The sequence below is a fragment of the Ctenocephalides felis genome, unplaced genomic scaffold, assembly GCF_003426905.1.
Source record: "Ctenocephalides felis isolate EL2017-DRISC unplaced genomic scaffold, ASM342690v1 CF-g0.4_SCAFFOLD_01170, whole genome shotgun sequence".
In the NCBI taxonomy this organism is placed as follows: Eukaryota; Metazoa; Arthropoda; class Insecta; order Siphonaptera; family Pulicidae; genus Ctenocephalides; species Ctenocephalides felis.
Window position 1 is genome coordinate 17,106,888 of NW_020537324.1, and position 26,454 is coordinate 17,133,341.

Below are 26,454 nucleotides of genomic sequence, written 5' to 3' on the forward strand. Positions count from 1 at the left end.
AAACCTAGACCTTTATTAAAATTATACACGGTTTGTTGTTAACAACATGTGAACAACAACTCAAAACCTATAAAGTTGAATCAGAAATTATTTCCATTACCTTATTAATTTAATTTTTTACTATCAATCAGGACTAGACTGGTCCTATAGGCTCTTGTGTAGATTTTCTAAAAAAAACCTGGTTCTTCATAGAAGGCAGCAAAATGGATGTTTTATAGCTATGTGATGAACTTATTATTACGATTTGTGAATGTAAATATTATTGAATTTTTTATTGGTGCAGCAATGCCGGTTGAAACTTATTTTCACTTGGAAACATATTGTTAACTATATTTTCATATAAAAACCTATGTAACTACTACTACTTGACACCAGGCTGCCCGATGCGAGTTTCATGTTTTACCTGAAACTTCTGATTCAAATAGTATTCATTAATCCATGTTGAAAAAATGATAATTCAAAAAAAAAACAAATCAATTGTAAGAAACATTTTAGTTGTATAAGTAACATTTTGCCTTAAGGCAAGTTGCATGAACTATCCGATAAGAATACATAATTAACTTTCTTAATTAAAATTGAAAATCAGCTATTTCGGTAAAAATTTCAACTCTATATTTCGGAAATAAAATCTTTGCTTTCACTAAAAAATACTCAATACGATTTCCAATTGATATCTTTCAAACATACTTATAAGATTGCTTCAAAAGGCTCATTTCATCTATGTCATGTTCTAAAGATGTGATTTATTTAAGCGTAGACGTCAACTGCAATCAGTAGCTACCGACGAAACTCAGAACGTATATAGAGTTTCGCCATAGATACTAATTAGAATTACTTGAACGCAAAATTTTAAACTTTGAGGAGTTTTTATAATTCAACCGCTTTTTGTAAATCTATTACATTTGGCAGACTACGAAATCTATAGTTAAACAAAGTTTCATTAAAATAGACAAAAAAAATCGTGACAAAACTAATTACTACCACGTTTACCAGCCAATATCTTTCGAACTGTGTTTGAATTTATGAAAAAGATTCAAGAAAGTGGGCAAAAACGTGAAGAAAAATTTTACACTTTTCTCCTAATTACGGCAAAGAAACGGCTTGGCTGATCGTTACACAAAACTGACGAACGCTAGTCCTTATCGAGAAATATCGATTCAAGATTGTGGGGTAAAACGTGGACGGAAATTTTACAGTTTTTTCCTAATTATAAGAAACGACTTTGAAGATCGTTGCACAAAACTTACGAACGCTAGTCCTTATCGATTCACGTGTATCTATTTTTTAACTAATATTTAAAAAAAAAATCAAATATTTTCAAACAAAATTTGAAAATTCATAGTTGTTTTACGTAACTAAATTTTGAATGGGTAATTTTGGGGGTAATTTTGAATATCACCATGTATCACCAAGAGGGAGGAGAAGTCCAAAAATCCTCAAAAACTTGCTCACGTGATTAATGGACGCCCCCTGATGAAGACGCCGCATTCTAGTTAGAATCTATCTCGAAAATCCAAGACATATGGATGTAAATTTTACCATCAGATGAAGAAGAATCTAACATTTATCCGCCGTATAATAAAAAATTCTTTGTTAACAGCTGACCGTGCCGAAGAGAAGCGTCTAGATGCCGAGTTGAATATCCGTGACCTATATTATGTCGGATGCTGTGCGTTGAGCGAACACACCGGAGTTTCTCCGATTTCGGCGATTGTGATATTTACAGTGAAAACGAAATGCTACTTGGAAGTTGATGATGAATAAGTCTCTCTCTGACATCTTTTTATATGAAAGTTAAATTCAAGATCAACTTATCTTCCGTCTCTCGCGTTTTATATCAACACTACAACAGTAATAGATATACGATAAAAAATTTTCAGCGTTTATAAAAATATGAAATAAGATTTTATCTAATTTATAATTCATTAATCAAAACTAATATTTTCATAAATTTACAAAATAAAATAATATAATATGTAAAGACATGATTCTGGTAATTTTAAGGACATAGCTGGGTCGTTCGTCTTGCAAATCTAACCATCGTAGTACTTTCAATATTAAGTTAATACCTTAATACCTTTATATTCACGAAGAAGCCAGAAAATTAAATTAAATTATTTTATAATTTCTCGACAATTTTCAAGTTATTCTGAATCATTTGACACCGAAATTTAAAAAAAAAGTCTTTGTACGTATATGTAGAGTCTGTACTCTACAAGTTTGCTCTCTGCAAAAAAGTCAATTTAAATCAGTTTTTTAAATTTTGTTTTTTTGACGATTTTCAAGTTATTCTACTTCGTTTGCCATCAAAATTTAAATAAAGTTGTGTATGAATGTATATATAGAGTCTGTAATCTACAAGTTTGCTCTCTACATAAAATTCAATATCGAGTTTTTTTAATTCAATTTTTAAATTTTATGTTCTTTCGACGATTTTCAAGTTATTATGACTCGTTCGACACCAATATTAAAAAATGTATGTGTGTATTTAAATGTATATGTAGAGACTGCACTCCATAAGTTTGCTCTTTACAAAAAATCAGTATCAAATTAAAAAAATTATTACAAAAATATTTATTTCTAAAGAATATAATCTTTGATATTTTAAATAAATGATATTTAAATATTGAAGAAAGTGTCTATATTATACGTAATATATTAACCCTGCAATTGGTGATCCCGACATGAGCAAATTCTACATATATGTGAGAAAATGTTTGACCATTATGACCGTCATAAATTTAAGTGATTTGATGAAATTTGGTGAAACTTAATGAAAAAACTAACTATCATTAGATTTGCGAAACGATCAGTCAAGCCGTTCTATAGAATTAGAGATGAATAATTATGTTTTTAGATATCTATATATACCCTGCTTTCATGTGTCTTGTTTGTTTTAATTATAAAAGCAGTAAAACTAAATTAATGGAAGCAGTTTTCTACAACCTTGGCATTCATAAAGTTTATATAATATATTTCAAAAAATTATGTAAAAAAACAAAATTACCTAAACTTTACTAAATTGTTGCACTGAAAATTGTTTTCTGTTTCGTTCCAAAAACCACACTTAGGACATTGGACATTAGGTTTTCAATTATCATCTCAACCAATACGTTTAGTGATCTATTTATTTTCACCTTCCCAAAGAAAAAGCTTATGTTTTTACTGAAAAAACCAATTTTTTTTTATTTTGGATATAAAATACATCTGTCCAATGGACATTAGGTAAATTTTATGAATAACAAAATAACAAAGAAGCTGTCTGCAAAATAAACTATTGAATGCTTGAGGGAGTGCAGTGTAAAAATTTTATTGTTTTAAAAAAAAAAAAAAAATTCTCAAAAAAAAATTTTTTTTTCAAATAAAATTTTTTTTTTAAAAAAAGTAATTTTTTGTCAAATTTATAGTTTCTCAAAAATCTATTTTTTTCGAAGTAAATTTTTTTCAAAAATGTTATTCGTTTTTGAAAAAATAATAATTTTTGGTACGGGAAGTTCCAGCAATTTGCCTTAAGGCACGATGCCCTAATTGCCTTAAGACAGAATTCCACTTACAGCTAGTTTATAAAACTATTGTATATATATAGGGAAAGTTGTAGTTCAAAACCTATAAATCTACCAAAAATTTCATTCAGTTATGTGTTATTCCATTACAACTAAATGCAAATCATAGTGGATTACCTAAATTAATGCGACAATTTGATTCTAATTAATTTCATTTTCGATTTACGTCATTTGCATTTTTAATTTTTCAAAGTGTTTTATATAATGATCATGCCACAATAAAAAAATCAAACCAATTCTATCGATTTAAAGGTTAATAAAATTAATATATCTTTGTCGCCTGGAGAACTATTTATCTATTCTCTATAGAAGCATACTAATTTATTTATAATGACAAAAAGTAGTAATTAAATTCATGTATATTAATTTAATAATATTCATGCATAATAATTTACTACTCATTAGATTGTGTTTCGATAACAAAATATCCGACATTCTAAAATGGAATTAAAGTACACGTTTAGAAAACGAATATCATTTAGTAAATTTAGCCTGGAGGTAAATTAAAATAAATGCTTTTAGACAAGTGTCGGTGATCCATATAAAATTAGGCATTCTTGGCCTAATTGTAGTTAGTACTGATGCTGTTATAAAAAAAAATTCTCTTACGTAATTTAACATTATGCCAAAAAACTATATATGAGAGATAATTTTGCGCTTTATATAATAAAACTAGTTATGCAAGGCATTGTTCCAAATTTTGTGGCAAATTCCTGTTTTTTGCACTTTTTGCTATGTATCTCCAAAACGGTTAGACCTGCCTTTGCCAGATAATACTAATCGGCACGTCTCTCCGTCAATACATTTCGAAATGTTTTTGAATCATTCAAATCGGATGATCCATGCTCTCGAAATCGTGGACGAAAAAATGTATCCAAACATACATGCACACACACACTTACATACACACATACATAAATCAAATTTTTTAGCGTAAATCCAAATGTTCAGAAGGTCTTGAAACGTAAAGATATGCAAAACAAATCATTTTTGATTTTTTTAAGATTACTGAAACTTACCCAATAAGAAATTAAAAATGTTCTTTTTTTCTAATTCTTTTGTTTTCAGTAATAAATTACTTTTTATACTGTATATTGAGAATTCATTCTCAATACGTAGAATGTAGAATGAATCAAATAATTATGACAAAATATGACAAAGACTGATTATAATGATATTATTATTGAAGTAAAACTTCTTTAGGCGCGATATGGGTGTAAAAATTTTTAGGCGCGACACGGGTGTAAATCCGTACAAATGCAACGAAAATGCCAACGTGTAGTTGAACACTACGACGCCGTAAGCGCTGATGTCGCGAGTATCCACTCCCGTCATGTCATGCGTAAGTCGAGCGCTAAACCCGCTAAACCCTATATGAACTTGCATTAATTGAATCACGTTTTTTATGTTATGTCCTCATGGAATAAGACTTTTCTTAGAGAATAAATGTGCCATGGAATATAATAAATTTATATTGAATCTCGTTGAAGACAAAATAATATCTACTGCCACGGATATTTATGTAGGTTGCCATGCGACAGATCAACAATCATACATTCGTCAGCAGTTTCAAAAAAATCGGTTATTGATACCGGGGCTTAGCCGTATGAAATAATTTTAGTTCTGAATAAATTTTACATAATAACAACTAATATTGATGTAAGTGATGGCTTAGCTAATGGTTGTGTGGGAAAAAATTAGTGTGCATAGAACGTGGCGATAATGATGAACTTCTACGTTTATGGTTTGAATTTCCCGGTAAGATAGGTAACAAAATTAGGAAGAAAGCTTCACATCATATTCAAACTCTTAATATCAGTAGGACAGCTGTGCCGATGCTCAGGAGATCTTATTATTATTGATGTTATATGATTATTAAAAGATGATTTTTAAAATTCAAATATGATGTTTTTTTTATTTTTATCTTAATTGCCTACTCATACAATATTAAAAGTTTTACTTCAATCGCGTGTGATCCTTACGCGCACTCTTTTTTTTTTTATCTAGTAGTTAACACAAATAGTATTCAATTTCATTTGCATTAATAGTATTATTACAGTGGCCCACAGTTATTAGGATTTTCAAGAATAATTTCTAGTGTATTCTATAGCAACTTTTTTGCTAATTAAAATTAATTAAAGAATAATATAACGATTCCATATTTAACAAGTTTTAGAACTAATTATTTATTGTCACGTTGAATAACCAATTAAAATTATTTATATTTAATGACCTGTTTCAAATTCATGTGGCATATAATTCTGTTAAAGTAATATTATACAAATACTACGTTTTGCCTATTATAATTGGATACAAGGTTATTAATTTAATTAAATTCTGGAGTAACGTCGGCGACATGGTAAATAGTATGTGTATATGACCCTAGAGATTAGGAGCGCATTTTTGCAGAGTCTGCATGTCTCATCGGAGATATATTAGTTTATTATATAATGTGTTATGATATCATTATGTACATGAGACAATAATAAATGAATTAAATAAAAAAATCCACCATATTATATTATTTATATTACTTGCGATAATTCATTAAAATTATTTGTATCATGGATAGAGATTCATCTACACGTTTACTCTTTACTAGTTAGAAATTCAACATAAGTTTATGTATGTTATGTATATATATTATAAAGAAATTGAAGATTGAATAGATATTTTAATTATAATGAATATTATATTATTGTATAACAAAATAGACAAATGATATGTATATATAAAATATGACAATTGTTTCATAATCTTTCATACCAGATACCCCTGGCTGACTGAGATATGAAAATAATACGTAAATAATAACAAAAAAAAATGTATAGTTGTGCTTATCTTTATGGTAGAAAAGAAATCATTTATAAAAAAATTAAAATCAATAAAAGCTGAAGACCAAAAATATGGTTTAATAAATAAATCCGTAAATATGTTTTTGATGCTTAAGATATTATTTAATTACATATTTTAAAAAGCAGAAGATATAATCTTGGCAAAAAAACAGTGTGACGTTAAATACTATTATTAAGATAGAGGATGCAGTTTCAATTATAAAAATTAATGAATGCTTTTCTAAGCAAAATTATAATGATTTTCTTAAATTAATGTTAGTGTTACATCCATTGGTTAATTGGTTTGAATAATTAATATTGTTATTTTGTTATATTTATTATTATTTGTCACCTATTTGTTTTAATTCCACTTTATTGTTTTTCTAGTTTTATTTTATTATTCACACATTTTATTTATTAATTTTATTATTATCATTATTTCCTTTTATTTTATATCATTATAATACGGATATCATTTTAATGAAAAAACTATTTTTTATTTTGTACTCTATTTTATTTATATTCATGTTATTATTCACTTATGTTACTAGATGTTATATTATTTATTTATCCATTCAGCAGTTGTAACAGATATTGTAATTAAAAAAATGCAAAATAAAAATAAAAAAATTGTAATGAAAAGCATTTTTTCTTTTTAAACCAATAGTTCTATCTTTTTGAAGATAGAACTATGTATTTATTTAACTAATTGATTTAATATGTTGATTATATAATGGGTAGTGCTGCCCTAGGGCAGGTCCATAAGATGAGTTAAACTCCAACTTGATTCAGGGAATAGTGTGAGAAATTTTCCTATGGCATTTCATACCGAAATGAGCTATTTTCAATTAGAAACATTTTTTATCTATATTTTCACGTAAAAATTGATATCACTACTGCATGATATCAGAGCGGGGCTTCGAACTCATGACTCTTTCTACAAAATGCAGTGCGTTTAACCGTTACGCCATGGAACATTCACATGTTTGATAAATATGACAAAAAAATAAAAACAAAAAATTAAAATAAAAATAATTGTAATTAGTACAAATTATTTTGTGATAAAATTCGTCAGAGTTCTAATCCATCTAAAAAAGTGCTATCAATAAATTTCGGACCATTGGGATCGTATTTTACCAAATAAAATGCGTAGAACAATTGGACCTGAATCAGAAGTTCCTGGTTAAATCTCGCTTCGATCAGCCTGTTGCCAACAGTAGTGACAACAGTTTTCATTTGCTGTCATAATAGATACTTTAAAAAATATTATACCCAAATTGCAAGTTTGTAGTACAAGCGGTACGTCCTGAAGAGCTCTTTGAAAATACAAAAGATCAAAAAGTCATTTCTTTCACATATTACATGCGTGAATAAAATATTGTTTAATTCAAAATATTGTTCGAAAAATCATTAATTTTAGTATTTGCTGTCATAATAGACACTTTGAAGAATGACATTTCTAAATTACAAGGTTGTAGTACAAGCGGTACATCCTGAGGAGCTCTTTGAAAATACAAACCGTCCTAAAGTTATTTCTCCCGCACATTACTTAGGACATATAAAGACAAAATATTTATTAATTCAAAATATTGTTAGAAAACCTATCGATTTAGTATTTGTTGTCATTATAGGCACTTTGAAGAATAAAATATCTAAATAGCAAGGTTGTAGTACGAACGGTACGTCCTGCAGAGCTCCTTGAAAATACTAATATTCCAAGAGAGTCATTTCTCCCACAAATTATAAGTATAGGTAAAATGATAATTTAAAACACAGAGAATTGACAACTATTTGGATTTCCATATGTAGAACCGACTGGTAAAATCAGCCCAACAGCTTATAAGATTCTGAAGTTGTGATTGCAGAACTAATAATATAATAAAAAATATAAATGATAATAAAAAAATAATTATGTAATGATAACAATATTCTTATTGGAAAATACAGAGTAAAATATATGAAACTCCCAAAGCAAACGGTACTATATTAAATAATATATTCAAGATTCTAATTCCTAACATTGTTACGAGTTAAATATTCATGTCTACGAATCTCCTATTACAAAGCATTCAAAGAAGTTTAGTTTAGTTATTAAGTAAGCACAATGTGTATTATTGACCTTGGTATGATTTTCGTCTCGGATGGTTCAAGGACCAAAAATTAGCAACATACGCGAGGCAGCTAAACAGCTTCTGTTCTATATTGCACATCAATAGCAATCCTACTAATTATAACAAGTAGCAAATTGATGAACTTCGAAACGTCACACTCCATGTATTGTCCTTGGCCTACCGAGGAAACGCAAATAAATCAATTTTCCCGCCACACTGTATATTTTCGAAGTAACAAGAGAAAAACAATGAAGGACGAGCCGCCAAGGGAAAACTTGTGGGAAAAACACATGTGGGCATTAAAATTATGTTTTATTACTGTGTTTTTTCGTAAAAGTCGATCGTTAGAAAATTTGTATAAAGAATCAGAGTATAAAGCATATCAACTCCTATATGTATTAATGAATCATATATCGAAACAAAGTACAGCGATTTGAAAGTAATGTAAAAGATAAAATTAGTACGTCTTCCAAAACTATAAAATTTATTTTTTATTTATTTGGACAACAATCAGAACTTAATGTTCACGTGAGGTTTTTAGGAAGAAGAGGGGGGGGTGTTTAACAAAAAATCACGAAATATCACGTGCGGGAGGGAGGGGTATAGTAAGATATTACGTGTATATACTTTTTACCTAATTTACTTCTGAAAAACTCTTAAACATTTTTAAATAAAATCAAAAATTTTACAATGTTTTCCGTAACTAAAAATACACGTGATAGTTTGTGTGGGAGGGGGGGTTAATTTTGAATATCACCACAAGTGGGAGGGAAATTCAAAAATCCTTAAAAAACGATCACGTGGTTTAATATTAACTATGAATAGGCTTGACAAAAGCCTGAAATAATATCTATTATTACTGATTACGGCTTGCTTATGAATAAATAAATAAATGAATAAATAAATGGACACCTCTTAAGGTTGCTTTTTGGCCTATTCCTTTTTGATGCACTATTATAACAGTTTTTGTAATACTGATGAATTTTCATTGATGCAACAATATCAGATAAGGGCCAGTTTTACATGTAAACATATTTCTATCTATATTCCCAAGTGAAAATCAATTTCACTTACTATTTGACATCAGGTTGTTCGAGGTGGGTATCAAACATAGAACCTCTGATTTGAATAAAATTAACTAACTAGCCACAGAAGAGCCCTAAAATCCAATTAAGAGTATCAAAAAATATAAATTTTAGAAATGTTATTTTAGCATATTCAACTAAAAAAGGCAATTTCTATATTTTGCAAGTTTTTTTTACTGTTATGTTGTCATTTCTCAACCCAGTATTATTATAGTGTATTCCAATTATTGGCCATTCTATATCTGATAAGACTTTTTATTATATTTTTTATCTAATCTTGATATTGATTACTAAGAATGTTGCAGCAATGCCCCCGAAAGGATAATTTCACTTATCATATAATCTCATATTGAAATATTATATCAGCTTGTTGAAAAATTTAATGTACAATCAAATTTGAATATCACAACTGCTTATTTAAATTTTAAATTTGTCGTAGAACAAAATGTATGATAAAAGTCAACCCAACGTTGGCTGGAGTTCCTGAATTTATTATAGAACACAAGTCCAAAACGCTAAAAGCTCTGTACGATTATAGAAATTATTAAATAAGTATTCAAAATCTATGATATTTCTATATATCATAAGAACACGTATCATTGTGCGTTTTAATCATAAAATACCTTAATCTGTTAAAAAATAGTATTTTAAAGTTCTATCTCATACTGATCCATAAAAAATCTGATGATATCAATTCATACTCAAAAACTCAAATGACAATTAGAATATTCTATGGAAAAGTAAAAATTGTTTAAAAATAAATCAATTTTTCTATGACTGCCTAATCGTAACTACATTTTTCCAACCAAGGGTAAAGATATTTACTTCCCATATATTACCGTGCATAAACTTCCACAAATTTAATAACATCATTTATTGCTTAATTTCAACCAATTAATATCAGATACATCATATCATTTCATTTACCATGGCCAAAGGAATAGAAGTTTTCCGTAATTTATGGCAAACTTTACAAAATTATACTATAATTTTACGGCGTATTACTTGCAAATAAATTCGCTGAAATGTTCCATAATTTAACCTATTATAATAAATCGAAATTTTGCAAGAAAATAACTAACGTAATATCTGTGTGTTGCACGACAGCACGCAATAGGAAGAAATAGTGTTATATAAACGAAAGCATTTTTTTGCAATATAAACTTTCGTCATTGTGATTTGAAAGATTGCTTATGTTTTTATTATTTGGATCTATTGCAACATTATTATTGCAACGAATCGGAACCGAACAAATAAGAGAAAACCTTACGGCGTTCGACTTGAAGTCTTGAACTTAGCTCGATCATTTATTCCATTAGACCGGAGGAAGAATTTTATATGAACTAACGATGTAAATAAATGAAGTATTCGGTTAAATAATAATGCAATTACCTTCTGCAATAAGAAAATATAATGTTCTGCATTTTGAAATGGTTTAGCTTACGGATCTTATGGACAAGTCGGACATGGACAAGGTTTGATGGAATCCTTTACTATGAATTCAAATGACTATAAAGGTATAATAATTTTTAATAATATCTGCATATATTTTATCTGTAATATTTTGATAGGCCTTAGAATGCCTAGATCAAATACCGATCCAGTGATTGGACGTCCAGCTGTGATACCGGTATGAAATGTCCTGGATTTTTTTTATATTTTCATTTACTGACCTCACTTACTTAGCTACTAACAACAACCTCATTTTATATCCCATAATAACTAATTATCTCGTAATCTACTGAGTATTAACAACATTTTAATTTAAAAGATTTTTCCAAGTTTCTATTATCACACAAAAAGGAGATACCATTGGGTAAACTCTAATTTGGTCTTAACATTACATGTCATTCATAATTCTTAAATGTTTTTTGTATCTGTTTAGATTGTAATTTCATCTTGAAAAAAAAATCTGTTACCAGGCATTATTTTTTATACCCTATTCTGATCAATCTGCTACTTCAGTAAAATTTGCAATCAATTCACAGTACTAGATCTCATTAATTAATTAAAATTAATTTTACGCAATAAAATATCACTATGATTTTAATACTCCATATTTTTCAATATTGCATTTATAAAATACCAGCAGTGCATTTGCAATCATATTCTGAAATCTTTTAAATATATATTTTTTAATAAATGCAATGGTTTTTCCATCAGAAATAAGGTACTAAGGCGATGTCAGAACCATAAAAATAGGATGAATAAATATCGACTTTCTAACAAAAGAATTTGAAAGAATAATTACTAGCCTATTTCATATATGTTACAATTTCCTTTTTTGGACTATCATCAGTAAAAAAAAATTGCACAACTGAACGTACTTTATATATTTATTTTTTCTAATTTTTGAACAATTGATTTTATATCTAGATAAAAGCTGTTGCAAGAGGGGCATGTAACTGTTTCAAACATACTGTTTAGGAATTCATATAAAAAGGCGAATTGGTGTCTAAAAGTACTAAACAAATAATTAATTTTTTTATATATGTTAATTAATCTGTATATTTTATCTTGTATCCCTTTGAAATTTCGTCAGTTGAGTATTAGATTAGTTTTTTTTTTTTTTTTTTTGAAAAATTAAGTGAGCGCAACAATTTTTTTGAAAAATGGAGGAGCGCAGATTCAAAATGATTGGCAATCACTAATATAAAATATGAAATACTTAAGTAGAATGATTTTTACCGATATTTCAAATAATTTAAAACAAATTGAAATTAACAAAGAGTGCGATTTTATAAATATTCTATACTTTCCATTACATCCTTACAATGTATGTATAAATTGAAATATTAAAATAATATTGAACTTGAGCACAAATCAAATAATTTTATAAAATACTTTGTCAAATTCTTGAAGAAAACATTTTAATACTTATGAAATACGTATGCCACTATTTATTATTATATCGCATTCGACCACACTATTAAGATTAAATAATTAACTAATAAATGTAAATTATCATTAAAAATATTTACTCTGCTTATGTGATATCTACATATATATTTGCATAACTTTTATTTAAAAGAAATGAATCTTACCGTCTCTTCAATCCTTTGGTCTCCAGAAAAACGTGAAACTCCAAAAATCCTAGTACAACGGTATCGTTAACCACAAGAATTGTAGTATTTATCCATCATATTGATCAAAAGCAACTGTCACGACACAATTTTAATAATCCACAAACCAAAACCTTTTGTTAATAAATACTAAATCTTTAAAATAGTTTAAAAAATCATTATTGATTTCATAAAACTTCATTTATGTTTAATCTAGGTAATTCTTTATTGCACTAACACACTTCTGAACTCACCACACTGTTGTACTATTTTTTAAAAAAATATTTATTAAATTTTTGTCATAAAATTCAGTCCAGGCAAAGTGTTCTTTCGCAAACTTCCATCCACTGACTGAGTTCATATATCACAATTGCAGTACTTATAAATCCATTACAGAACAGATTCTCTTCTATACTATTGACCCATGGAACGTCTTCAATTACGGACGTCTCGCAAGGTTTTATTACGGATATGTTATTTGATATTGCTTTTGCATGTAATATAAGAGCTGGCAATTTATAAAATGTCCTTAAGTTTGCAAAAAAAATACAAAGTTAATAGGAACGCAAATGTTGGAGCCACAGCGGTTAATGGAATCATGGATATATACTTATAAGAAAGGAATGATTTAGACTGTTAGCAAACAAAATTCTTACAAATTTTTACATCAATTTTTATTAGAACTTTTTCATAATATAACTTTAATTAAGGATGATATGATGAAGTGAATTAAACTCCTACATCTGAACTTTGGCATTCAATTTTTTTAACACAAATGATCTCAATAAGATATTGACCCAAACTTTTTTCCTATGCTCAAAGACCAAAAAAATTAACTATGGCTAATTTATTAATGCTTCCTCGTAGGAAACGCAAAAGGCAATGGATCTATATAAATTCATGATAGGAATTGTCCAGTATAAACTGGTCATTCATATTGAAAGCACCTACTAATACGTAATGGTACTTCCGCAAAACTGAGACTGAATACTAAACAACCAGCTGATTATCAATGAAAGATGACATTTAGAATTACTAACAATAAGATAAATAATAAAATTTTAATGAGGATAATATAAAATAATTAATTAAAAACACATGAATGGACAACTATATTATTAAGTCTTTTTTGTAAATAAAATGATGAATAATACAATAATAACCGCCTATTGATCAGTTCAGTAAGTATTAAGTTGGGCAATTATAATATCTTGAATAAAAATAAATTAGAAGGAGTTTATTATATATTATCTTAATTTTATCGAAATATAATTGAAAATACTACTTAATTAATTAACAAACTCAAAACAGTTGAATACTACAATTGTACTAGATTTTGTTGCAAAAATAATTGTCTTTCTTTCACTATTTCCGATTATTGCTTATACGTTTTTAATGAACCTATGTGTGTTTATTTATATTATAAATCGATTACAGAATATTTTTATATGAATTAATTATAATAATATCTACTGTAACCTTTTTAGACGTGAGAAGTAGTCTGATTGAGATTTAATATGTTCAAATTTATATTTTAATAAAAAAAGTAAAATTAGTTTTTTCAATATTAATTTCAAAGTTAATCTTTTTATAAATTAATAATTTATCACATATTTAATTTAAATAATTATTATTATTCAATAAAAAAACTAATTTGTATGTGCAATTTTAAGCAAAAATTTTTTAACTGACTAAAACTGGATATGTAAAAATTTTATGTTAAATAAGTGTGCCTTCACGATTAATATGCGTGCGTAGAATGAATATTAAAAAAATGTAGTTCAACGGATAAAAAACTAATTTCCTGCATTCAAATAACTTTAATATATTTATATTTAATGTAAACAAACAAAAGTCGATTTAGAACAGGTGCATTAAAGAAAGTATACCTAGAAGACACGATTGTTCAGGTAATTGATAATATAATCGTATACTGCAATTTACAATTAAATCAATCTTATCTACAATAGATAATTAATAAAATTTTAAACAATGTTTGTATCTATTAATAAACTAGTAAAAATAATATATTTATTTTAGAAAGGTTTATCCCCGTAAAATGTAAGTAAATTTTATAACAAGAAAATCTTGAATTATGCGCAATACTAAAATTGTTATACTGAAGAATAGTTCAGAAATTAAATATATAAATTAATAATATTATGTATACACATATATGTATAAAAATCAAGAAGGGAAAAATGAACTCTACCGAACACGATTGTGAAATGAAAAGGAAACTTGAATAGACCCATATTGAGAAAATTGGGCTGGAAAACTGGTATGCAGATGATCGATGATAAATAAATAATTAATATCAAATATCTTATATATATATAAATATATAAATATATTATTTATTATTATTATTATTATTGTAAGATATTTGATATTAATTACACTATATACATTTATATAGTGAATGAACTATATAAATAAATAAATAAATAAATAAATAAATATGAATAGTATAATATTCATGCACTGAATGAACATCTTGCAATGTTTTAGAAATCTTTGTGCTCAGTACATTATTTATACATTATATTCAATTGTTTATTTACAAATCGTATTTTTTTGGATTATGGTTTAAAAAATATAAAGTTTAAAAAGAAGTTCATCTTGGCACTAACAAATTTCTAATTTGTTTAAAGGTCAATAAAATGAAACATATAGTATAGTTCAACTTCTTCAATTGAATGCAAATGATTGAATTAGTATTTGAATAAAATGTTATATAATAGTCAAAATAGTCGCAAAGTAAAAAATTCATCTGTTCGAGTAATTACAAATTAAATCTTCACTAAATTTTTATTATTCGTTAAATTATAATTTTACTTTCTATTCACTTCGCCGGTAACATTTATTTACACGAATTGATCTTTATACACACTTTTCATAAATGGATTGATATGCTTATTCAATCGTGAAATATTATCGAAGCATGATATCTGCGCAATATTCTCTTTGCAGAGATAAAATTTATATACAAATGCACTACTTCCTAATAACATTAACAAATATCGAATACATGATCACATACACAGAGCTCGCTCGATGGCCAGTTACGAACTGATTTCTGTGAACGATACTATAAACACAGTTGCGTTTGCCGTTTGCCGTTTGCCCACTCAATTCAACAGGTGAGCGACAGGTAAGCGACGGTGCGCAACACAAGACGCATTGGACAGCAGCGGACAAAGAACTTGAGGTTCGGATAAATTATTTCAATAACGATATGTATTTTTTATATATCTTTACGACTTTACGTTTCAAAACCCTCTGAACATTTTGGCATACCTTAGAAAAAATGGATGTGTGTGTATGTGTGTGTGTGCGGATACAATTTTCGGGAACACGGATGAAGCGATTTGAATAATTCAAAAAACATTCGATTCGTATTGATAAGAAGACGTGCTGATTAGTTTTTGGCAAAGGCAGGTCTAGCCGTTCCGAAGATATGGGGCAAAAAACACCAAAAACGGTAACTCAGTTTTTAAGAGAACGGAGCGTCCGATTTGAATAATTTAAAAAACATTTTACTTGTATTAACAAGATGAAGAACTGATGAAATTTTCATGAAGGCAAGTCTAGCGGTTTCGGAGATCTAGTAAAAAAGTAAAAAAAAGCCATTTTGCGGTCAAAAATGATCATTAGACATATGCACATCAAATTATCAGATATTTTATAGAGATAGAATTTTTTTTCAAAAATGTTAATCTTTTTTTAAAAAAATAATTTTTAGTACGGGAAGTTCCAGCAATTTGCCTTAAGGCACAATGCCATGCGCCACGCTAGTTATATTTTGTAATGATTTTATGTAATATGTACTTCTGTAATATACATGTATTGAAAAATATGACTATAGTCATAACTATAGTGGGGTGCACGGCAAGTTGCTGGAACTTCCCGTACCGAAATTAAAAATCTTGGCACGGAACCCAAAAAAAATTACACAAATTGAGTACACATTACTAGAATCTCTATTAAATATCTGATAATTTGCAAACCGTTAGACCTGCCTAAACCAAAAACTAATCAGCACGTCTTATCAATATGAATCGAATGGTTTTGAATTATTCAAATCGGTTGATCGGTGTTCCCGAAATCGTCGAAAATTTGTATCCGCACACACACACATACACACATACACACATACATCCATTTTTTCTAAGGTATGCCAAAATGTTCAAAAGCTTTTGAAACGTAACCCTACGTTTTGAAGTTAAAAATTGTTATATGCAAAAGTTATATGCAAACACTTACCAATTTATATTTTGTTTCATTCGTATTATTATTGACCATCGTTTTCCCAAACACACTATTTCGAAAGGTCTAACCCTTTTCCGTATAGCATAAAATGTGTGAATTTCCAGATGTTTAATTTCCAAGTGCGTTATAGTTTCAGCAGCTGATTAAAATATTTCATAAATGGTGAAGAATTAGCTAAAATTTTTAAATTCATCTAAAAAATCTTATCAGAAAAATCTCATGAAAATTATATGCAGACACTTACCGATTTATATATAATGTTTCTAGACTAATCCTTTTCCGTGTAGATGTAGGATATTTGATTTTTTAAATTATACCAGTGTGCCATATAGCTTCAGCTCAAAGTTAAAATCTTCCCAAAAATTTTATTTTTCTTCCACATATCACAAATTCGTATTTAAAACCGTTTCCTTTATACCAGGAACCCCTGCTTGACTGAGATATAAAAGAAACCTGTGGACTTAGACGAGCAAGGCTCCGGCGAAATTTGAAAGAAATATTTAAAAATTTATGAAAATTATATACAGACACTATTAAGCATGATAATACAATACATATAATAAACATTATGTATACTATATTATAATACTTTAATTTTTTAAGTAAAACTGCAAATGCATCTTCCAACAAGGTTGCGTTAAACGTTCAACGCGCCTGAGAAGAAAAAGTAGAGAGAATTAATTGTTAATAAAGTAATGTTCAAAAAGTAAGCAAGTATTATACTAGAAATCATTATTTTTTATTAATATTTAATAAATGGATACCATTTATTTCAATTATTAAGTGATAAAAAAAAATCAGTCTGTATTTTTTCCTGAAAGTACTGCCTTTTCCTTCAATTGCATGAAACTGAATAGACTAGTATTTTTATCTTTATTATTAAGTGAAACAAAATTTTATTTCAAACTTTATTCAACAGTGCAGTATAGTCAATACATTGCTCCCATAAAATTATAAAAATACACCAATTTTAAAACTTAATATTTAGCTTACATTCCTAATCATATTGAATTTATCCAAATCCATAAGAGTAAAATGTTAAAACTAACAATTATTGTTCATAATATTTTATCACTATACTGAAAGTAAAAAAAATAATGTATTTTAGGGAGAAAGTTAATCCAAATGGTTAAAACATTCTGAATGTATCAACTTCAATTAGCATTTGTTAACAGCTGGTGCCAATTCGTAAGGAATAACTATTATCAAAGTTTTCAATTATTTATAATAATACAGTAATAATACAACAAAGCACTTTTATCATATGTAATATTAAAATATCACAATTGGAAATATAAATATAACAACTACAAAAATAATGCTAAAAAAATAGTGGTTTATAAACAGTTTCCTAACAAATTATGTGGCATTTTTCTGTAATCAACTGCATATAAATATATATTATAGGACATCACAAGCGAGAATAATGTTTAACTGCAACATGATGCTGGATTTGGATCTTTCCCTGAACGTTTTGTAACATTTAGTCTAGTGAATTCTTCAGCTATTGTTGGATGAATTCCAACAGTGTTTAACAAAGCTTCCATTGTAAGATTGCATCTAAAAATAATTTAAACATATTATAAAATATAGATAATAAATGAAAACATACTACAAGATTTACATACAATGTATTTAATACTGAAAAAATAATTCAATACTAATAATGGAGTATGCCTTACTTCATAGCAGCAGCAAAACCTTGAATAACTTCTCCAGCATTTGGGCCTATAAAATGCAGTCCAAGAACTTTTTGTGGGCCATCTCTCAATGCAACAGCTTTTAAGTAACAATGCTTGATACTACGCTGTGGAATAAAGAACTCCGTAGGTTTATAATATGCATGATAAATCTCTAATTTATCAGCGCCATACCTGGAAAATATAATTTGGTACAGAATTTTTTTTTTCAAATAAACATTTTCAAATAAACAATATCTATATTATTCTAATAAACTTTAAAATATATATTTATTCCTATATAGTACAATATATACTATTTAAAGTAATTTATTCAAAACCAAAATGAATATGCATGATAATATATAACAGGTTTAATTGCTATAGATAAATAGCTTTAAAACATGATCAGTGAAGAGAACATTTTCACGACAGTGTTATCTCATATGAAGTGTTATTGATAAGAATTATCAGTAGATCAAATAAAGTTACTGAAATAATTTTCATGCTATAGTAAGTGATAAACTCACATTTTAGTTGCATCTTCTTCACTTAAGCCCACACAAGCATATTCCAATGGGGTAAATACTGTGGTGGCAATGTTTTCGTAGTCCATTATCTGAGTTGAATTTCCAAACATTCTTCTAGCTAATAAGCGTCCAGCATGAATAGCTGAAGGTGTCAACTCAGGTTTTTTCTAAAAGTAATTTATTATGTTTAATTATAGCTGTACAAACTGAAGGTCTAAAATAAAATTCAAACTTACATATAACACATCACCAACAGCATAAATATTAGGCACATTTGTTTGTTCATTTACAGTTGAAACTTTATCTGAATTTTCTTCTAATAAAACACCAGCATTATCTAATTTTAAATCTTTTGTTAAAGCTTTCCTTCCAATAGCAAACAAAATGGTATCAAATACATCTGAATGTGTGGTATTATCAGAAGTATTTAACCAAGTAACAAGAAGTTTGCCATCTGAGCATTTTTCTACTGATTTTGGAATGCATGTATCTAAAAATTTGACTCCTTTTTCAATCATAGATTCTTTAATGATATTAGCCATTTGTTGATCAAATCCACGCAATAAGACTGAGCGGACCATAACTGTTGCATCATATCCTAATCCTTTCAAAAAACCTGCACATTCAAGTCCAATGTCTAATTTAAATTTAAGTTAAGAAAAAGTTTATGGATAATGCAGATAGTTTAAAGTAAACATTGTAATAAAAATGAAAACTTGATAAAATGAGCGTAATATGCCACATTTATTGTAAAAGGATACAACCAGCACCAACAACTACAGTTTTTCCAGGTTCTCTATCTAAACTGAAAATATCATCACTAGTAATTCCATACTCTAGTGCTCCAGGAATATCTGGATAGTTAGGCCGTCCTCCAACTGCGATAACAATATTTTTGGCAGACAATATTTTTTCACTTTTATTCTTTAATACAGCTATAATAGTATTTTGATCTTTAAAGTATCCTAGGCCATTAATATATTCGATTTTCCTGCATAATAAAATATATTAAGGTAAAATTGATAAAGATACAGAATCAGTTATCAAAAATTTTCAAATAATGGAATGAACAATTACTTGTCTCGTAGATCTACTCTAGTGACCCAGTTGACACTTTTGATATGATTTTGAACAGCTTCTGTTAACGAAAACCAATCATGTTTTGTGTTCTCAGGATTATCAAATTTCCATCCATAAAAAGAAGAATCCTACGAACATAAACATAACCAATCAGAAGACAAATAATGGTAACACAATTATAATATGTATTATATTATACAATATCGTAAGAAATTCAAAAATAATATTGAAACTTATATAAATTATTAAATGTTCTTACAAATATAGCATCTCCAAGTAAAGAGGCTTGATGCATAAGTTTTTTAGGTATGCATCCAACATTTACACATGTGCCACCCAAGCCCCATTTTGTTCCTTGTGGTGAAGGAACTACATAGTCTAAAACTGCTACTTTAGCTCCCAAATTTACTGCTTCTTTGGCACAAGCTAATCCGCCAGAGCCTCCTCCGATAACCACAAGATCATATTCTGGTTCTCCTACAGAATACAAATTTAAATTAACTCTACAACAGCAGCTGTAAAAGCTAAATTTCTCTGTGCAACACCAGTTGTAAATGTGAACTGAATTGAAAATTTCATATGCCAAGAATCGATATGTAAATTATTTATTTCAGATAAAATGATAAAACTTGTGTGTTATTTGTACAAAAAAAACGTTGAGCATTGAACATTGTGCAGGATCCATTTAAAATCAGATCTATTAGTACAATTTATTATTCAATATTAAAGTGAAGTTGTGAATGTCACTGATTGCACCATGATTGCACGATCCACTAATGATATTCAGAGTATATAAATGTAATTTGAATTAAAAAGGTAAGTAACACTTTAAGTAATGTTCGTGCAATTCATAAAACGTACCCATTTTAATGAAAATAGTATAATATAATTTATTTGTTACAAATATCAAAATATAACCTAAATGTGTCAATTCCTTCTGTCATTGTGCAATTACTTACTAGTGCAGCAATGTCGTATTAATTGAACATTAATTTGTAATCCAACTCCTTTATGAAAGTTTTTAACAGATAATTGTCTGAGATAACATCGGAAAAGCGCCATATTATAGACGCAATCTTGCGTGAACAAAAAGTATGACAATTACACTTTCTCGAACCGATTAGAACGAAGGTCACATTATTAACACAACTTTATTAAAATCAAATAAAGTAATGATGAAATCAATATTAATCACTGGTTGTAATCGCGGTTTGGGCTTGGGGCTGGTCAAGAGTGTACTGAAAGAATTGAATCCGAAGCACGTCATTGCGACATGCCGAAATGTGAATAACGCGGGGGTAAGCTTAATATCACACACTTTTTGTAAAATAACCACACTTTAAAATTATTTAACTGTTACTTACCAATAGGTGCCATTTGTAACTGCTTTAACAAATCTGTTCCTACTACTTCTTAAACTATTTAAAACACGTTTTGGGTTAGACGGATAACGTTAAAATAACCATAAGTCGCCGGTTAAGTTTGTAAGTACGATTGCCACCCAGAACGAGATACAGAAATCTTGTCTGTAGAATTGACAGAATGTTCTGACATATGACGTCATGTCATTCAAGGAATTTCATTCCATTACGAAGCAACAATCAACGCGCGCTTAGCAAATGATTAAATTTTTAATCAAAAATGTGTTAAGTCATCATTATGGAATACCTGATGTATTAAAATCAATATTTTCTATAAATGTTGTACGACTATTATCAGAGCAGGCACATGTCGTCCGTTCGTTCATTTTCTTCTTTTTAAATATGCGAAAGCACAGAAAGTTTGACATTGTAAAATTAAGTTGTTTTAATTAACTTTATAATTTACAATTCAAATTAATACACTCACATTGGCAATTTAAATAGTACTACAAACATATATATTTTCATTATGATATCAAAAAAAGGTAATTTAACAAGGATCTTTTGACTTTCTTTTTTATAAGTTATTTATCTTTTATCCCATATTCATAGATGTTAAAATTGAAATATAAATTTATTCAATATTTATGAAATCATAAAATTTATTTGGATTTCATATGCAAATTGACTTATTCATGTAAAATTTATAAATTTTTTGTCTGTGTATAGCAAAGACAGTTTCTGATTTGATCTTTGATTAAAGTTAATGGAATGAAATGAAAATGAAATGCAATTAATTAATGGAAATAATTTCACTAGTGTACATATGACCTTATAATTATAGGATCTTCAAGAAGTTGCAAACAAACATCAGAATGTGCATATTTTGGAACTTGGTAAGCACACAAATATCATTAATGCTTACATATAACTTTCCTGAATTTATTTCTTATTACATTTTCATTCAACAAAATAGATGTAAAGGACATAGAAAGTTATCCAGTTCTAGTGGAACAAGTAACAAAAATAGTAGGAGACGATGGGCTTAATGTGCTTTTCAATAATGCAGGCGTTTCGCCTCGATCTACAAGACTGGCGTTTACTGAAGTTGACAAAATGATGGATACATTTTTAGTTAATACTGTTGCACCTGTCATGTTAACAAAGGTATGTTGTATTTATATTCAAATATGTTATATTTTTTATTTAATGTAATATAAATATTTACAGGCATTTTTACCTTTGCTCAAGAAAGCTTCCTCTGCTAATAGTGAACTGCCAATGGGAATTGCTAAAGCTGCTATAATAAATATGAGTTCCATGCTTGGTTCGATTTCTCAAAATGAATCAGGTGGTCTTTATCCATACAGATGCACTAAGGTAAATAAGTTGAATTGTTTAAGGAAGTAGCATAAGATATAAAATTTCACCTAAATGTCTTGAAAAAAGTTTTATATGATACAATTATTTGACACTGGAATATTTTTGCTTTCTAATCAAGAATTTGACACACAGTTAACTGGGATTTGAATGACATCACTCACAAAAGTATTTAATATAAATTCACCTATACGTTATGAATGGAATTTCAAACATTCACTTATTGTCACATTAACTTTGTAAAAAACCAAAAATATTAATTTCAGGCTGCATTAAATGCTGCAACAAAATCTATGAGTGTTGATTTGAAATCAGATGGTATCATTGCTGTAAATATGCATCCAGGGTGGGTAAAAACTGATATGGGAGGCAATAAAGCACCCTTAGACATATCTGAAAGTGTTGATGGTATTGTCAAGACTTTAACAAAACTTAATGAAAAAGACAATGGTGGTTTTCTCCAGTACGATGGAAAACCAATACCTTGGTAATAAATATGTACATTACTGAAAGAGAACTGTAAATATTTAATAATTTAATAGAAATTATTTAAAACAAAAATCAATTAAATAAAATGTTTTTGTATTGTCTCAAGAATAAAACGAATTACATTGGTAAACCAGCCAAGTTTTGAATATCTTGTAAACTGTTCATAATTTGCACGGCCGTTGGTCTTTCTGCAGGATCTGCGAGCCAACATTTTTGATACAACTTTTCATACATGCGTTGACTTGAACTAATTACTCTCCTAGTTATTTTTGATCTCGGTCTCAAGTTGTATTTCACTACATTATAGATAAGACAATCAGGCTCAATAATCTGAAAACATTATATATGTATATATTATGTATATTTATTATGTTTTATGTTATCTACCTTGTAGGGTTCACAACAGTTTTGCATTTGCCACATCAATATTGCCAAAGAATATATGTCACATTTTATCGTTGGAATCTTTCCTTGAAGTAGTTCAGGTGCAATATATTCTAGTGTTCCCTGGAAATTACTCATTTGAATAGTTTATATATATAGAGAATATAATTTTATTTAGATTATATTCATACCTGTAAATTATTAGAATCATATGTATCTTGATTTTCACTGCAAGTAATTGCCTAGAGCACCCAAAATCGCAAACTTTACATATGTTGTCTAAAACTAGGATGTTTGCTGGTTTAATATCCAGATGTATTATTCCGGAGCTGTGCATGTAATTTAAAGCATCTGCGATTTGATATGAGTATCTAAAATAAAAAATAAAATTGATGAAAAGTTCATTAACAATTTAATATACAACTATAGCTAACCTGTATTGATCGTGATCAGATAACAAATCCATATAAGATCCGATGAACTTTTTCAAGGAATGACATCCTTCATATAGTTCCATGATGATTATTGCATAGTCAAAGGATTGTATGATTTTGTATACTTTTATTATATTTGGATGATTCAATTGTAATACATTTCTTTCACTTTTTCCACTAGAAATTGTACGGGAATTGTTTGTGCGAACGATTTTGGCGGCAATATTCATATCTGTAATATTAAATTAGTATAAAAGACTTTTAAACTATTGCATTTATAATGTAAACCTTTATATCGCGATCTTATAACATATCCGAACGATCCCTTTCCAAGTAAATGCTTTTGAGTAGAGGTTTCGTATTCATGGAAGGAGGAAGATCGTAATCTGTTCAATGATGTTTTTACTTTGGGGGTATCAAAACACAGACAATTTGTATCAGATTCTAAAAAAAAATATATTTCAATGATTTTTCTATTTTTAAAACGAACAATATTCTTGTTTATTGAAATAAGACATGTGCATTTACCTGTATCTTCTAATTTTATAAGTGGTGCATTTAATATTTTATTTGATGTATCCTTAAGAGGGGACGAATCAAATAGATTTCGAATTGATTTTCTATCTGATTTGGTATAAACCATAGGCGACCTGTAAACCACGTTAATAATTATTTAAATAACTCTTGTTCTATTTTATTTTCACTATTTTTCGGACTTATTTAATTTTTCTTTGATTTTAAGTAACATATCACTATCAAGGAAAATATGTACATTTTATTATTTTAAGTACATTCATGATTGTCTTAGTTTCTGTTATCATGTTAATTAATACTTGCAACAGATTTAAATAAAAAAATGATTAAATAAAAAATACAAACAAAACTTACGTTTGGCGGTTCGGCGAATTATAAATATTGGTTACATCCTCGGACAACAAACTACTACTCCTGAAACTTTTTGGTGCATCAGACAGTATTGTGGGCGATCTATAAAACAATAAGCACAATAAAATGCCTTAAAAATAAAATATTAAAATATTACTTATAATTAGGTGATAAATATTCATTTCTCGCAGCTTCTCTAAGTAACTCGGGACGTCTATAAAATTTTGGTGTACTTGTGCGTGGACTCAATATTTTTGCTGTTTGTTTAAAAAGTTTTCCTGATCTGGTAGCCATTATGTGCTTTTTATCTTAATTTTTCGACCTAATTTAAAACTGTAATACAGGTAGCATTACATTTGCGACTGGCTTCTAACTCTTTCTGCCTGCCATGAATGCCATGCCATGCCATGAAACTAATATTATGTAACTAAAAATGCATGCAAATTGTTATCAAAAATATCAAAAGATGGCATTTAAATTTTAGTTTGTATGTTTATATTTCATGAAGTTTAAAACCTTGCATTTGGTGTTTACTATTTTTATTCAACTATCACTCGAGGGCGATATCTATTTTGAAAGATTTCTTTTGTAACTGGTTTGCTAATCACCACGTGTACTTTGTTAAATGAAAAATATTTTGAATCTGTTATAATTATCTAAAGATTCTGTTATAACTAATCTTGCTATCCGATACAGAATATTTTCTGTTATTTGATTAAAATTATTTTCTATAAAATTTTTGTCTTTGCGATAATGAGTAGTTAGACCTCAAAGGGCATGAAAATGTGTCAGCTGTTTATAAAACATAACGTTTTTTTTTTAATTTAAAAGCCATTCAATATAATTCGACAAGGACTTGCGTTGATTATGCTTTATTAATTTTCTTTTAATTAGCACATAGTTAAAAATCCTGAACCGATTTTAATAATTCAAATTGATCAAAAACAGTTCGAAAGATATCAGATAGGAATCGTGCTGATTAGTTTTTAGTAAAAATAGACCTGACCGTAATTCATTGTTGATAAAATTGACTAATTAATGAATCTTTGCATATTGATAATGCGCGGGTCTTCCGCATGTCTAAACCAGGGGTCGGCAAGCTTTTAACTGTGGGTGTGCCGAGCCACTCTACCAATATGATTCAGGGTGCCGCCTGAATTCTGAAATATATAACCAGGTTCTGTGGGAAAAGAATTATAACCAAATTATCTTTTAAACATTTTTATTAACTAGTGGGGTGCATGGCATCGTGCCTTAATTCAAATTGCTAGAACTTCCCATACTGAAATTAAAAATCATGGTACT

At 28.2% G+C, this 26,454-nt stretch overlaps 4 protein-coding genes across 4 annotated transcripts in view; 1 reads left to right on the forward strand and 3 right to left on the reverse strand.

The window, feature by feature from the left end:
* The window catches only part of LOC113368108 (sn1-specific diacylglycerol lipase beta-like), a gene marked incomplete at its 3' end in the record, with an annotated part of 54,684 nt that extends 38,932 nt beyond the window's left edge, over positions 1-15,752 (reverse strand). The window contains 2 exon segments of the mRNA XM_026609670.1: positions 12,638-13,183; positions 15,494-15,752.
* A 2,543-nt stretch (positions 15,753-18,295) lies between these two features.
* On the reverse strand, positions 18,296-21,774 carry LOC113368109 (thioredoxin reductase 1, mitochondrial-like). Its single transcript, XM_026609671.1, has 8 exons — positions 21,581-21,774; positions 20,476-20,693; positions 20,214-20,344; positions 19,898-20,127; positions 19,373-19,773; positions 19,137-19,303; positions 18,610-18,801; positions 18,296-18,487 (listed from the first exon to the last, which is right to left on the reverse strand). Exons 1-8 carry the CDS (start codon positions 21,591-21,593, stop codon positions 18,358-18,360), a joined length of 1,482 nt encoding a protein of 493 aa, XP_026465456.1. The 5' UTR covers positions 21,594-21,774; the 3' UTR covers positions 18,296-18,357.
* LOC113368113 (C-factor-like) lies at positions 21,245-23,454 on the forward strand. The gene is made up of 5 exons (XM_026609676.1): positions 21,245-21,514; positions 22,422-22,473; positions 22,554-22,744; positions 22,808-22,957; positions 23,224-23,454. Exons 1-5 carry the CDS (start codon positions 21,389-21,391, stop codon positions 23,446-23,448), a joined length of 744 nt encoding a protein of 247 aa, XP_026465461.1. The 5' UTR covers positions 21,245-21,388; the 3' UTR covers positions 23,449-23,454.
* An 85-nt stretch (positions 23,455-23,539) lies between these two features.
* LOC113366919 (serine/threonine-protein kinase mos-like) lies at positions 23,540-25,548 on the reverse strand. The gene is made up of 8 exons (XM_026608562.1): positions 25,307-25,548; positions 25,153-25,251; positions 24,793-24,914; positions 24,553-24,708; positions 24,265-24,496; positions 24,022-24,201; positions 23,834-23,963; positions 23,540-23,776 (listed from the first exon to the last, which is right to left on the reverse strand). Exons 1-8 carry the CDS (start codon positions 25,441-25,443, stop codon positions 23,564-23,566), a joined length of 1,269 nt encoding a protein of 422 aa, XP_026464347.1. The 5' UTR covers positions 25,444-25,548; the 3' UTR covers positions 23,540-23,563.
* Between the last annotated feature and the right edge of the window lie 906 nt (positions 25,549-26,454).